The sequence below is a fragment of the Anolis carolinensis genome, unplaced genomic scaffold (assembly GCF_035594765.1).
Source record: "Anolis carolinensis isolate JA03-04 unplaced genomic scaffold, rAnoCar3.1.pri scaffold_7, whole genome shotgun sequence".
Taxonomy (NCBI): domain Eukaryota; kingdom Metazoa; phylum Chordata; class Lepidosauria; order Squamata; family Dactyloidae; genus Anolis; species Anolis carolinensis.
Genome location: NW_026943818.1, coordinates 8683132 through 8698056, shown reverse-complemented (window position 1 = coordinate 8698056; position 14925 = coordinate 8683132). Strand labels below are relative to the sequence as shown.

General features: G+C 40.4%; 2 protein-coding genes across 8 annotated transcripts in view; one reads left to right on the top strand and one right to left on the bottom strand.

The window, feature by feature from the left end:
• ralgps1 (Ral GEF with PH domain and SH3 binding motif 1) overlaps positions 1-14925 on the top strand; it is a 199914-nt gene that overhangs the window by 69167 nt on the left and 115822 nt on the right. The gene's annotated exons all lie outside the window — the stretch shown is intronic.
• angptl2 (angiopoietin like 2) overlaps positions 1-14925 on the bottom strand; it is a 32386-nt gene that overhangs the window by 5914 nt on the left and 11547 nt on the right. The window contains exons 2-3 of the mRNA XM_062960610.1: positions 11626-12469; positions 77-270 (exon numbers count right to left, since the gene is read on the bottom strand). Of these exons, the coding sequence (XP_062816680.1) occupies positions 77-270; positions 11626-12427 (996 nt within the window). The 5' untranslated portion in view covers positions 12428-12469. The remainder of the gene's footprint in view (positions 1-76; positions 271-11625; positions 12470-14925) is intronic.

Genomic DNA, 14925 nt, shown 5'->3' with positions numbered 1-14925 from the left:
ATACAACAGACACTGTTTTCTAGCTCTTAGGGACATATCTTAATCTATTGTCTGTAAAATTGTGATTTGCACTTACCTTATAAGTCTCCCAATTCCTGAAAAAGTTGACAGATCCATCCAAACGCCTCTGGATTACCGTCCAGCCACCAGGATCATGCCGTTGATCACACCAGACCTGCATCAACCGGTTGGTGTTTTCAGGTTTCACAAGGTATATGGAACTGGTGTCATGGCCATCTTCTAAGGCCTGTAGGCAGTCTCTCCAAGGACCTGGTGAAAGCAAGTAAACAATGCCAATCACGTAAACAGTTGCCCATCTTTCTACTTCTGGTTTTCAATGTTTGTGATTGAAATGATTTGGCTGTGCCATAACTATGCACAGAAATCACTAGAGAATATGAGCATTCGTGTGTGTAATGTATGTGAACTTCTATATAAAACCATTACAAGAAAATAACATGATTTTGATTAGGTGGGTGAAATGGAAAATGGAATGTTTATTTTTACGTTGGGTATCTGTCAGGAGTCCATCATACTATGCCTTCGAGACTTGAATTCTGTTGCTAGTTCTAAGTTCAGTAGACCCAATGAATTAATGGAATTCAGTCATGTGTTAGCCCATCATTTATAAATAATAATAATAATAATAATAATAATAATAATAATAATATCCAACGTGTGATCCAATACAACAGCCAGCAGAGTGTCTGCTGTGGACTCATCTTGTTGTGTTTCAAATAATAATCTTCTTCTTTTATTAAGACTGAAAAAGCCCCCCTCGGCTTATACTCGGGTGAGGGTCCTGGTTGGCTTATATTTGGGTCAGCTTACGCTTGAGAATATATGGTACATTTATTATTTTTCTCTATTATTGTTGCTACCATTACATTTATTTTACTCTATATTATTATTATTATTATTATTATTATTATTATTATTATTATTATTATTACATTTATTATTTCTCTCTGATATTATTATTATTATTATTATTATTGCATTTATTATTTTACTCTTACATGTATTATTTTACTCTATTATTATTACATGTATTATTTTACTCTATTATTATTAAAAGGATACATAAGCACATTTACATTGAAGAAGATGAGAATAAGGATTGGATCAGAGTTGGACAGTCTTAAATTTGAGCTTTATTTAAATATTCAAAAACATTTAATCTACTGATGCCTCAATTAATGTAATTTTATGGGTATCTATTTTTATTTCTGAAATTTACCACTCGGCTTATACTGGAGTCAATGTTTTCCCAGTTTTTTGGGGGTAAAATTAGGTGCCTCGGCTTATATTCGGGTTGGCTTATACTCGAGTATATACAGTATATTATAATATAATAAAATATGATATAATATAATATAATACGGTAAGTACGTTCCAGTGCCTGCCATAGAACCAAGAATGATCTGATCCTTGTCCAACTCGCCTGCACTTCCTTAGGGAAACCTGCCTCCCACTCCTCTGAACTTGGATCCGAATGTATACAAAGCTGTATTTTCCTTTATTCCGTTATGGAAAACTTCCTTGGCTCCAAGGGCCTGGCTGGAAACTGATCCCAAGCCAGAGAGAACACCTCATCTGCCCGCTGGTGTCATGCAACTACCAAACGTACACCATTCCTTCTGATGATTTCATCTATAGCCTCAAGCACACGGCTTTTAAACCAGCAATAAAATAATAACAATATGTGGGGACTGCCTGTATAACATTTAATTATTTCACTAATCCTGACACACGATAACTGTGACAATTTATTTGTAATGCATTTCATTGGGTTTTAACTTGCATGTGGCTGATCCACATGTCTATGCAGGATTACCAGTTGCTGTGAGTTTTCCGGGCTGTATAGCTATGTTCCAGAAGCATTCTCTCCTGACGTTTCGCCCACATGTATAGCAGGCATCCTCAGAGGTTGTGAGATCTGTTGGAAACTAGGCCAGTGGGTTTTATATATCTGTGGAATAATGTCCAGGGTGGGTTGCTGTGAGTCTTTCGGATTGTATGGCCATGTTCCAGAAGCATTCTCTCCTGACGTTTCACCCACACCTATAGCAGGCATCCTCAAAAGTTGTGAGATCTGTTGGAAACTAGGCAAGTGGGGTTTATATATCTGTGGAATAATGTCCAGGGTGGGTTGCTGTGAGTCTTTCACGTTGTCTGGCCGTGTTCCAGAAGCATTCTCTCCTGACGTTTCGCCCACATCTATAGCAGGCATCCTCAGAAGTAGTGAGGTCTGTTGGAAACTAGGCAAGTGGGGTTTATATATCTGTGGAATAATGTCCAAGGTGGGTTGCTGTGAGTCTTTCGGATTGTATGGCCATGTTCCAGAAGCATTATCTCCTGACGTTTCGCCCACACCTATAGCAGGCATCCTCAGAGTTGTGAGATCTGTTGGAAACTAGGCAAGTGAGTTTATATATCTGTGGAATAATGTCCAAGGTGGGTTGCTGTGAGTCTTTCGGATTGTATGGTCATGTTCCAGAAGCATTCCCTCCTGATGTTTCGCCCACACCTGTAGCAGGCATCCTCAGAGGTTGTGAGATCTGTTGGAAACTAGGCAAGTGGGGTTTATATATCTGTGGAATAATGTCCAGGGTGGGTTGCTGTGAGTCTTTTGCGCTGTATGGCCATGTTCCAGAAGCATTCTCTCCTGACGTTTCGCCCACATCTGTGGCAGGCATCCACAGAGGTTGTGAGTTCACCTTAAAACTCTTCTGCCATAACATCAGAAAAGAATGCTTCTGTAACATGGTCATACAGCCAGGAAAACTCACAGCAACCCACTAGCTCTACACTTGTTTCAATGGCCCTTGACTTTCACAACAGCTTTATTAGTATCTGTGTTCCTTTGTTCTGTTTAGAGTAAGGCTATTTGGCAACTAATTTGGCCAAAATACATGACTTTAATCTTTCCACCAGTAAATAATTATTGCGGTTCCCCCAAAACCATGTTTCTTGTATTACGACATCACACAGGCTGTTGTGTATAGTCTTAACAGTGTATTTTTGCGAGAATATTTTTCTCAAACAGTACTGTCTGCGGTCTGGGGTGTCTGGCGGCTGTTTTCCAGATCATTTCCCACTTTTGTTATAAGACGCTCTTCTCTGGACCATGAAAAAAAGCATCCGTCATTTTTTCATGTCTTCGGGGGTTTGTAAAGAGCTTGAAATCAATCATGACATAGTTGAGAGAATTCTCCCCAAAATGTAAACGCCTCTATTAAACATATGATATACTACATAAACCATAAAAGATCCCAAAACAATATAAATATCTGTATTTGTTATTAAACTCTGGCACGTTTTTTCCCCCAATATAACCATGTTTGGCTCGGTTACAGAAATAAGTGCTGAACTTAAGTTTGGAATAGCAATGGAAATGTGCAGAATTATTGCACTAGCAGTGGAATGCTATCAAAATGTACTTTGCAACTGCGTTTTTAAAAGAACCTTGGATTTATGTATTCATTATTTTTCTTTTTCCCCATTTGGGGACTTGGATAAGCAACATGCAGAACTTTTTCCTTCTGGGACTAACTGGACTGTGAACTGTTGAAAGCATGTTTTGGGAACTTTTATAGGACCATCAATGTTGGGTTTTTTTAGTCCAAGAGTTTGGATGATGAGTCTTTTCCATTCCTCTGTCCTGTTATTATGATGAGGTGTTTATTTAGCCAAAACTTTGAATCATTGTCATCTGGGTAACTATCAGATATGATATTAGCTCATGGAGAAGCACTATAAGGAGTCGGTTTGGGCAAGTCATGGAGTCTCACCTAAGCCACAGCTCAGAGGAGGTGATCCAGTTTCGGCCATCTTGATTAGCATTGAATAGCTTTGCAGCTGCAAAGCCTGGCTGCTTCCTGCTTGGGGGAGATCTATTTTGTCCATCCTACATTCTCGGCTTTAGTGGTGTAAAAAGCATGTCTTAACTGTGTTGTCGGAGGCTTTCATGGCCGGAATCGCTGGGTTGTTGTGAGTTTTCTGGGCTGTACGGCCGTGTTCCAGAAGCATTCTCTCCTGACGTTTTGCCCACATCTATGGCAGGCATCCTCAGAGGTTGTGAGGTCTGTTGGAAACTAGGCAAGCAGACTCTATCTATCTATCTGTGGAATAATGTCCTGGGAGGGAGAAAGAACTCTTGTCTGTTTGAGGAAAGTGTGAATATTGCAATTGGCCATCTTGATTAGCACTGAGTAGCCTTGCAGCTTCAAGGCCTGGCTGCTTCCTGCTTGGGGGAGATCTGTTTTGTCCATCCTACATTCTCGGACACCAAACAGCACAACGGCTTTAGTGGTGTAAAAAGCAAGTCTGAACTGTGCCGTTGAAGGCTTTCATGGCTGGAATCACTGGATTGCTGTGAGTTTTCCGGGCTGTCTGGCCATGTTCCAGAAGCATTATCTCCTGACGTTTCATCCACATCTACGGCGGGCATCCTCAGAAGTTTTAAGGTGACCTCACAACCTCGGAGGATGCCCGCCATAAATGTGGGCGAAACGTCAGAAGATAATGCTTCTGGAACATGGCCAGACAGCTCGAAAGACTCACAGCAACCCACCCTGGACATTATTCCACAGATATATAAACCCTACTTGCCTAGCTTCCAAGAGACCTCACAACCTCTGGGCATGCCTGCCATAGATGTGGGCAAAACGTCAGGAGAGAATGCTTCTGGAACATGGCCAGATAGCTCGAAAGACTCACAGCAACCCACCCTGGACATTATTTCACAGGTTGTGAGGTCTGTTGGAAACTAGGCAAGTGGGGTTTATGTATCTGTGGAATGTTAAGGGTGGGATTCCCGCAGGCAGGAAGCAGCCAGGCTTTGAAGCTGCAAGGCTATTCAATCCTAAGGCAAGTGGGGTTTATGTATCTGTGGAATGTTAAGGGTGGGATTCCCGCAGGCAGGAAGCAGCCAGGCTTTGAAGCTGCAAGGCTATTCAATCCTAAGGCAAGTGGGGTTTATGTATCTGTGGAATGTTAAGGGTGGGATTCCCGCAGGCAGGAAGCAGCCAGGCTTTGAAGCTGCAAAGCTATTCAATACTATGCAAGGTGCTGATCAAGGTAATTCATTGCTAGGCAAGTAGGGTTTATACATCTGGACATTCCCACCCTGGGCATTCCACAGATATATGATTTCCACTCTTGGCATTTCACCCACATCTAACACCTCCCAACAAAGGATTCCCACAGGCAATAAGCAGCCAGGCTTTGAAGCTGCAAGGCTATTCAATACTAAGCAAGGTACTGATCAAGGTAATTCAATGCTAGGCAAGTGGGGTTTATATATCTGGACATTCCCACCCTGGGCATTCCACAGATATATTAATCCCAGTCTTGACATTTCACCCACATCCAACACCTCCCAACAAAGGATTCCCACAGGCAAAAAGCAGCCAGGCTTTGAAGCTGCAAGGCTATTCAATACTAAGCAAGGTACTGATCAAGGTAATTCAATGCTAGTCAAGTGGGGTTTATATATCTGGACATTCCCAGCCTGGGCATTCCACAGATATATGAATCCCACTCTTGACATTTCACCCACATCTAACACCTCCCAACAAAGGATTTCCACAGGCAATAAGCAGCCAGGCTTCGAAGCTGTAAGGCTATTCGATGCTAATCAAGCTGGCCAATTGCAACATTCCAGCAGACAAGAGTTCATTTTCCCACCCTGGAATATTATTCCACAGATATATAAACCTCACTTGCATAATTTCCAACAGACCTCACAACCTCTGAGCATGCCTGCCATAGATGTGGGCAAAACATCAGGAGGGAATGCTTCCGGAACATGGCCATACAGCCTGAAAAACTCACAGCAACCTATGTGTTAACTAATGGGAACATTCAGCTTTGCAGAAGTGATTTGTGTTGGTTGCATGGAGGACTAAATGTTCTGCCCATAGGCTTTGCAAATGAAGAGGGTGAGAGAAAATGTAACGGTTCGATATGGGAAGCAGGGAGCAATTAGGAGCAATAAAGTCCAGGGAAGTCAAATGAATAACACATTTTTTGCAAACTGCTCTCGGTTTCATTAATTAAAACCAGGCTCTGTACTGTATTAAAACTGTGTATTACATCTTTCTGGCCAACTCCATGTTCTCTGGGGGTCCCGCTCAACGATGTTGTCATTTCCGATCATGTATGATCGCAAACGCAAGTGGAACAAGACACAATTATTTGCTTAATAGTGAATCCGATCTCACTTCATACACATGTGACATGTTTTGGGGAGGAGATTTGGTATTGCTGTTGGCCTAAATGATTCAGTCTAAGCAATGCAATGCAAAGGCCCGGTTTTTAGACTCAAAATGCGCCAATTGTATATTTATATGTGTATTTTTATGAATGTTTAATGTATTTAATTTTAATTGATTGAATGTTTTGTATTACAGTAGAGTCTCACTTATCCAACATAAACGGGCCGGCAGAATGTTGGATAAAGCGAATATGTTGGATAATAAGGAGAGATTAAGAAAAAGCCTATTAAACATCAAAATAGGTTATAATTTTACAAAGTAAGCACCAAAACATCATGTTATACAACAAATTTGAAAGAAAAAGTAGTTCATTACACATTAATGCTATGTAGTAATTACTGTATTTACAAATTTAGCACCAAAGTATCACAATATATTGATAACATTGACTACAAAAATGCCTTGGATTTCCAGAACGAGTGTTGGATAAGTGAGACTCTACTGTATACACACAGTAGAGTCTCACTTATCCAACATTCGCTTATCCAATGTTCTGGATTATCCAATGCATTTTTGTAGTCAATGTTTTCAATACATTGTGATATTTTGGTGCTAAATTCGTAAATACAATGATTACTACGTAGCATTACTGCCTATTGAACTACTTTTTCTGCCAAATTTGTTGTATAACATGATGTTTTGGTGCTTAATTTGTAAAATCATAACCTAATTTGGTATTTAATAGGCTTCTCCTTAATGTCTCCTTATTATCCAACATATTCGCTTATCCAACGTTCTGCTGGCCCGTTTATGTTGGATAAGTGAGACTCTACTGTATATATACACACATACAATGTTTTATTGTAAGCCACCCTGAGTCCTCTATTGGGTGAGAAGGGTGGGATACAAGTACTGTAATAAATAAATATAAAAAAATGGTCAGATATGCAAAAACCGAGAAGCATGTATATAAATAATGCTCAGATATGCTTAGTGGGGACGCGGTGGCGCAGCGTATTAAAACGCTGAGCTGTGGAACTTGCTGGCCGAAAGGTTGGCAGTTTGAATCCGCAGAGTGGAGTGAGCTCCCGCTGTTAGCCCCAGCTTCTGCTAACCCAGCAGTTTCAAAACATGTAAATGTGAATAGATCAACAGGAACTGCTCCGGCAGGAAGATAATGGCGCTCCATGAAGTCATGCCGGCCACATGACCTTGGAGGTGTCTATGGACAACGCCGGCTCTTCGGCTTCGAAATGGAGATGAGCACCAACCGCCAGAGTCGAACTCAATTAGACTTAATGTCAATGGGGAAACCTTTACCTTTATGTTTAGTTTTTACCATACTCCTGCTTATGAACTTCAAGAAGGTCCTGAATTTCAGGTACAGTAGAGTCTCACTTATCCAAGACTCGCTTATCCAAAGTTCTGGATTATCCAGTGCATTTTTGTAGTCAATGTTTTCAATATATTGTGATATTTTGGTGCTAAATTCGTAAACACAGTAATTACAACATAACATTACTGTGTATTGAATTAGTTTTTCTGTCAAATTTGTTGTATAACATGATGTTTTGTTGCTTAATTTGTAAAATCATGACCTAATTTGAAGTTATATCATTATCCAAAATATTCGCGTATCCAAGCTTCTGCCGGCCCGTTTAGCTTGGATAAGTGAGACTCTACTGTACCAGTAATTGTATTTTACTTCCTACTGCTGTAGTGCTTTGCCCATATTTTATTTACGGTTCCTAAAGTCATCCAATCACTATACGTCTTTTAGTGTGAAGTGGAGACTTATAAGCCATTTGAATCCAGGGATTTGTAATGGAAAGAACTGGAAACAATCATAAAATGCTGCTCGGAGTGAAGTCACCTTTCGCCACTGACTGTAGTAATAACAATGCTGGCAGAAGGCTGAGCCTTGTGTATATTTTAACACACCTTCTGGCCCCTTTGGGTCAAAAGAGCCACAGGGAAGAAGTTTTCTGCTTGTTTTAGTTTTAAAGCAGCCTCCAAATTACTCATGCATTTGAGAGGGGAAAAGCATAGTTATGACTCCTTCTTAAAATAGCCAGCCTTAAACCACCACCTCTCAGGTGGGAAGGTAAATAACACTCCCCAGTTATGCTGAAGAATATTATTTTGTACATTTTGAAAAAGAAAAGAGAGACTGAGCTTGATGATGTTCTCCAAGGGAGGTTGGAAGAGTTTGGAAGAGAAGGATGGGGAGGAGAAGGCCATAGTAAATAAAGATAAAAAAGAAGTTACTCATCTAGCCAGAATGTAGTCATTTCTCCCAACTGTTTGTTGCATGTCAGATTCCTCAGTATGCATTCACACACTATATACTGTATATACTCAAGTATAAGCCTAGTTTTTCAGCCCTTTTTTTAAGACTGAAAAAGCCCCCCTCGGCTTATACTCGGGTGAGGGTCCTGGTTGGCTTATATTTGGGTCAGCTTATACTCGAGAATATATGGTACATTTCTTATTTTTCTCTTATTATTATTGGTATTATTACATTTACTATTTTTCTGTATTATTGTTGCTACTATTACATTTATTTTACTCTATTTTTATTATTATTAATACATTTATTATTTCACTCTGATATTATTACAGTAGAGTCTCACTTATCCAACACTCGCTTATCCAACATTCTGGATTATCCAACACATTTTTGTAGTCAATGTTTTCAATACATCGTGATATTTTGGTGCTAAATTCGTAAATATGGTAATTACTACATAGCATTACTGCATATTAAACTACTTTTTCTGTCAAATTTGTTGTATAACATGATGTTTTGGTGCTTAATTTGAAAAATCATAACCCAATTTGATGTTTAATAGGCTTTTCCTTAATCCGTCCTTATTATCCAACATATTCGCTTATCCAACATTATGCCGGCCCATTTATGTTGGATAAGTGAGACTCTACTGTATTATTATTATTATTATTATTATTATTATTATTATTATTGCATTTATTATTTTACTCTATTATTACATGTATTATTTTCCTGTATTTATTATTATTATTATTATTATTATTATTATTATTATTATTATTATTATTATTATTACATGTATTTATTTTACTCTATAAAAAGGATACATAAGCACATTTACATTGAAGATGATGAGAATAATGATTGGATCAGAGCTGGACAGTCTTATCTTAAATTTGAGCTTTATGTAAATATTCAAAAACATTTAACCTACTGATGCCTCAATTCATGTAATTTTATTGGCATCTATTTTTATTTCTGAAATTTACCACCCTCGGCTTATACTGGAGTCAATGTGGTAAAATTAGGTGCCTCGGCTTATATTTGGGTTGGCTTATACTCAAGTATATACGGTATACCATATGTCTATTATTCAAAGACACAATTTTTCCTCATATACACATCTCAAAAAATGGGGTCTGTCTTAGAATCTTATAAGCTACACTAGCTGTGCCCAGCCACACGTTGCTGTAGCAAAGTGGTGGTGGTATTGGTTAAAAATTGTGTAATTTTTATTTGACGTTATTTGTATTTTTTTTATAAATTTTATTGTAAGTTATCTTTTTATTATATTTTATTATTTTCTTGTATTATTTTTAGTTTTTTTCTGTTATAGTATTTTATTGTATTAATTTTTTAGTGTTTTTAATTATTTTTAGTGTTTTTAATTATTTTTATTGGGTTGCTAGGAGACCAAGTTGGAGGAGCTTAGCCTTCTAACTGGCAGCAATTAGATAAAATTCCTCTCCCTCTAATTAGGACTTTATTTTTCTTTTCTTTTTGTTGTATCAACCTTGAGGCATGGATGATGGGTAGTGTTGTCAAATTTCGAGGTTGGGGGGCCTGTAGTTTTGTTGTTTTGTGGGTCGCCGTGATGCCATCACTCTTTTATATATATAGATATATGTGTGCGGGGTATATATGTATGTGTGTGTGTACATATATATATGTACGTGTATGTACATGTATATATTCATATATGTATATGGAGTTTTTATTTCTGTTGGTAGTACTGAAATAATGTGCGTTTTACAATTGATGGCATCTTACAACCAAAGAAATATAGTACTTTAGTCTTCCATCTTGTTATTGTGATTAGGTGACTTTGAGATATGGTGATGATTCCTGCACAGTTTAATATATCTTATTATATTTATTTACTATGCATATACCTGGGATTGCCTAATGTCAGAGAGGCTACTACCGGCCTAATTTCTCCCTTCTTCAGCTCTGAGAAAGCCTACTTTCTCCAACCCTGAGAAAGCCGACTTTCTCCCTTCTCCACCTCTGAGAAAACCTATTCTTCCATCTCCAGCTCTGAGAAAGCCTGCTTTCTTCCCTCTCCAGCTCTGAGAAAGCCTACTTTCTCCCTTCTCTACCTCTGAGATAGCTTACTTTCTCCAGCTCTAAGAATGCCTACTTTCTCCTCTCTCCATCTCTGAGAACACCTGCTTTCTCCCTTCTGCAGCTCTGAGAAAGCCTACTTTCTTCTCCGGCTCCAAGAAAGTGTACTTTCTCCCTTCTCCAGCCCTGAGAAAGCCTACTTTCTCCAGCCCTGAGAAAGCCTACTTTCTTCCTTCTCCAGCTTTGAGAAAGCCCACTTCCTCCCTTCTCCAATTCTGAGAAAGCCTACTTTCTCCCTTCTCCACTTCTGAGAAAACCTATTCTTCCATCTCCAGCTCTGAGAAAGCCTGCTTTCTTCCCTCTCTGGCTCTGAGAAAGCCTACTTTCTTTCTTCTCCAGCTTTGAGAAAGCCTACTTTCTCCCTTCTCCACTTCTGAGAAAACCTATTCTTCCATCTCCAGCTCTGAAAAAGCCTGCTTTCTTCCCTCTCTGGCTCTGAGAAAGCCTACTTTCTTTCTTCTCCAGCTTTGAGAAAGCCTACTTTCTCCCTTCTCCACTTCTGAGAAAACCTATTCTTCCATCTCCAGCTCTGAGAAAGCCTGCTTTCTTCCCTCTCTGGCTCTGAGAAAGCCTACTTTCTTTCTTCTCCAGCTTTGAGAAAGCCTACTTTCTCCCTTCTCCACTTCTGAGAAAACCTATTCTTCCATCTCCAGCTCTGAAAAAGCCTGCTTTCTTCCCTCTCTGGCTCTGAGAAAGCCTACTTTCTCCCTTCTCCAGCTTTGAAAGGGTCCAACTCACAATGTCTCCATGACAGTACTCTGGCAATGATGGGCAGTGTCACTTTGAGCCTGCTTTCCTTCCTTCCTTTGCCACATACACGTGTTACCTTTCTTTCCCAGTGGCACAGAGAGCCACTTTACCTTACAACAACCAACCCAGTCACATCACAGAGGGCCACTTCACCTAGCAGCAGCCTGTGTGATACAAACAAAACAAACAAGCTTCTGATTTTTACATATATCAAATCTAGAGATCACAAATTCTGCTTACCTGATGGTTTGTCAGTGGAAGTTGGGATGCTGGTAACGGGTGGCATGGTAGGTAGGGTGGGCGGCAGAACCTTTAAATTCTGGTCACTTTGAATCTCGTTGTTCGAGATCTGGTTAATGATGCGATTGTAAGTGGGCGGCTGGTAGACTCGGTTTGGTGGCTGCGGAGGCTGGAGGGCCGGCTTCATGGACGGCGGTCTTTGGCAGTGCTCTTCGAGTTGGGCAATAATGATCGACTGGTTGTTGGCGATGGCGACCAAGTGCTGGTATTTGTGCTCCAAGTCTTTGTATTTGTTGGCCAGCTGCAGCATGTCCGCCGTTTGGTTCAGGATCTTGTTCTCCAACTGGGAAAGTTCTAACGCATTGTCCCGCTTTCGGATGATTTCGTGCAGCAGCTGCATGTAGAGTTGCGTGACCCGCGAGTTCATGTTGCGGCTCTCTTTGCGCAAGAGCTTCACCTCGTTGACGATCCCTCCGTCGACCTCCACCAACTGCTGGAGGGTTTCGATTTGCCTCTTTTGCTTCAAGAGTTCGTTGTTCAGGAGCTCGAGCTCCTGCTTGTTTACCCTGTTTTCAAGTACGACGTCAGGCTCTTTTGAGTTTACGCAAATGGCACCCGTCACTTTCTGCTGAGGTACGATGAAGGTATAGGTGCATTTGTCTTGAGTGTCAGTGGAGCGTTTATACCTGTTTGTATACACAAATTCTTGCTCTTCTCCCTCGCCATTGCCTTCAAAAACGTGGGTCTTACCAGCATGGACTCCCACGACAGCCATTAGGAATAAACAGACTTCTGCCTTCATGGTCGTTTTTATAACTGCTTCCTTATTAAGGAATGTTTGAATCTGTTGAAACATATAACAAATGCAAAAAGGTAACTACTTAGTAGTAGATCAAAGCCGAGAACAATCTTCTTCTGTGCATTGAATGTATGTAAACATGATATGCAACCGAGACCACACCTCTTTCTATGAATTGGCACGGGCTTTAAGATTTACCTGGGAGGCTCTGCTCTTGGTCCCACTTCCGTCTCAAGTGGCTTTAAGATCTACCCGGGAGGCCCTAATCTCAGTCCCACCTCCATCTCAAGTGGCTTTAAGATCTACCCGGGAGGCCCTACTCTCGGTCCCACCGCCATCTCAAGTGGCTTTAAGATCTACCCGGGAGGCCCTACTCTCGGTCCCACTTCCATCTCAAGCGGCTTTAAGATCTACCTGGGAGACCCTACTCTCGGTCCCACTTCCATCTCAAGCGGCTTTAAGATCTACCCGGGAGGCCCTACTCTCAGTCCCACCTTTGTCTCAAGTGGCTTTAAGATCTACCCGGGAGGCCCTACTCTCGGTCCCACTTCCATCTCAAGCGGCTTTAAGATCTACCCGGGAGACCCTATTCTCGGTCCCACTTCCGTCTCAAGTGGCTTTAAGATCTACACGGGAGGCCCTACTCTCATTCCCACCTTCGTCTCAAGTGGCTTTGAGATCTACACGGGAGGTCCTACTCTCGGTCCTACCTTCATCTCAAGTTCCTTTAAGATCTACCCATGAGGCCCTACTCTCAGTCCCACCTCTGTCTCAAGTTCCTTTAAGGTCTACCCGGGAGGCCCTACTTTCGGTCCCACCTCCATCTCAATATATACCTGAGACAACACTATGTGGTAGAGATGGCCATCTGTCGGGGGTGCTTTGAATGTGACTCTCCTGCTTCTTGGCAGGGGGTTGGACTGGATGGCCCATGAAGTCTCTTCCAACTCTATGATTCTATGATTTCCCATCACAGTTGACTGTGGTTAACTTATATAATCTTGGACTTGTACAATTCTCTACAGTCATATCCCATTTCTGAGGGAAAGGTAGAATTCAAATAAAATCAATCCAGTAAATATTGAATTTAATATTGTCTTAATCCCCAAAGTAAGTCATAGAGCAATTTAGGAAGATCCTTGTGCAGAGCTTGGAGAAGAAGGCTCCACTGTAATGTAAATGCAACATGCAACTAAGGGTATAGCATGCAGGGTTTCTTCTGCCAAAGGAAGGAGTAACTGCCTGTTTTAAATAAGCCCTGTGTAGCCTTTAAAACGTCATTCAAAATCGAGCAGAAATTGGAAACATAAATCCAGCCTTTAAATTGCATAGCCAGCCTTGGCGCAGCAGGTCACACTTGGCGACCCTGGCGGGCCTCCAAGCCTCATGCTTTGCACAGTTGAGCTATTCTTGAAAAAATATCTTCAGCATAGTAGTTGTTGGAAAGGGGGGAAGCCTTTCTTGCTTCAATATCTGGCTTTTGGGTTGGGTTTATTTTTTAAAAAATTCTCTTTGCTAACTAACCCTTATTTGCCATGAATAAAATCTCAGTTTCTCTGTTGACATTACTCTTTGTCTCACCATTCTGTCAGGAGAGTAGCCATTGAGTAGTAACATTACAAAATAGCTGTGCTCTCACCAAAAAAGGAAAAGGAAGGATGCAGGTGGCCCCTATGTGAACCGCCTCGAGTCCCTTCGGAGAGATGGGGCAGGATACAAAAATAAAGTTGTTGTTGTTGTTGTTGTTATTGTTACAGGTAGATAAGACTATGAACGTATTGATCAGGGATTTTTACTGTATCTATACACATAATAAAATATGAAAATATGTATGTGTGTATGTGGCTGGGGTGTCTACTTAGACAAACAGGTTCCCACTCTCACAAATACAGTAGAATCTCACTTATCCAACATTCGCTTATCCAACGTTCTGGATTATCCAATGCATTTTTGTGGTCAGTGTTTTAATACAGCATGATATTTTGGTGCTAAATTCATAAATACAGTAATTACTACATAGCATTAATGTGTAATGAACTACTTTTTCTGTCAAATTTGTTGCATAACATGATGTTTTGGTGCTTAATTTGTAAAATCATAACCTAATTTGATGTTTAATAGGCTTTTCCTGAATGCCTCCTTATTATCCAACATATTCGCTTATCCAACATTGTGCCGGCCCATTTATGTTGGATAAGTGAGACTCTACTGTAATAAAATATGAAAATATGTATGTGTGTATGTGGCTGGGGTGTCTACTTAGACAAACAGGTTCCCACTCTCACAAATACAATAGAATCTCACTTATCCAACATTCGCTTATCCAACGTTCTGGATTATCCAATGCATTTTTGTAGTCAATGTTTTCAATACATCGTGATATTTTGCCAGTTTTGTAAGCCGCCCTGAGTCCCTTCGGGTGAGAAATGGTGGAAATAAATAAATAAATAAAAAATCAATCGCTTTACATCAGAGGCAAAAGACTTTCAAGGATTCCAGAG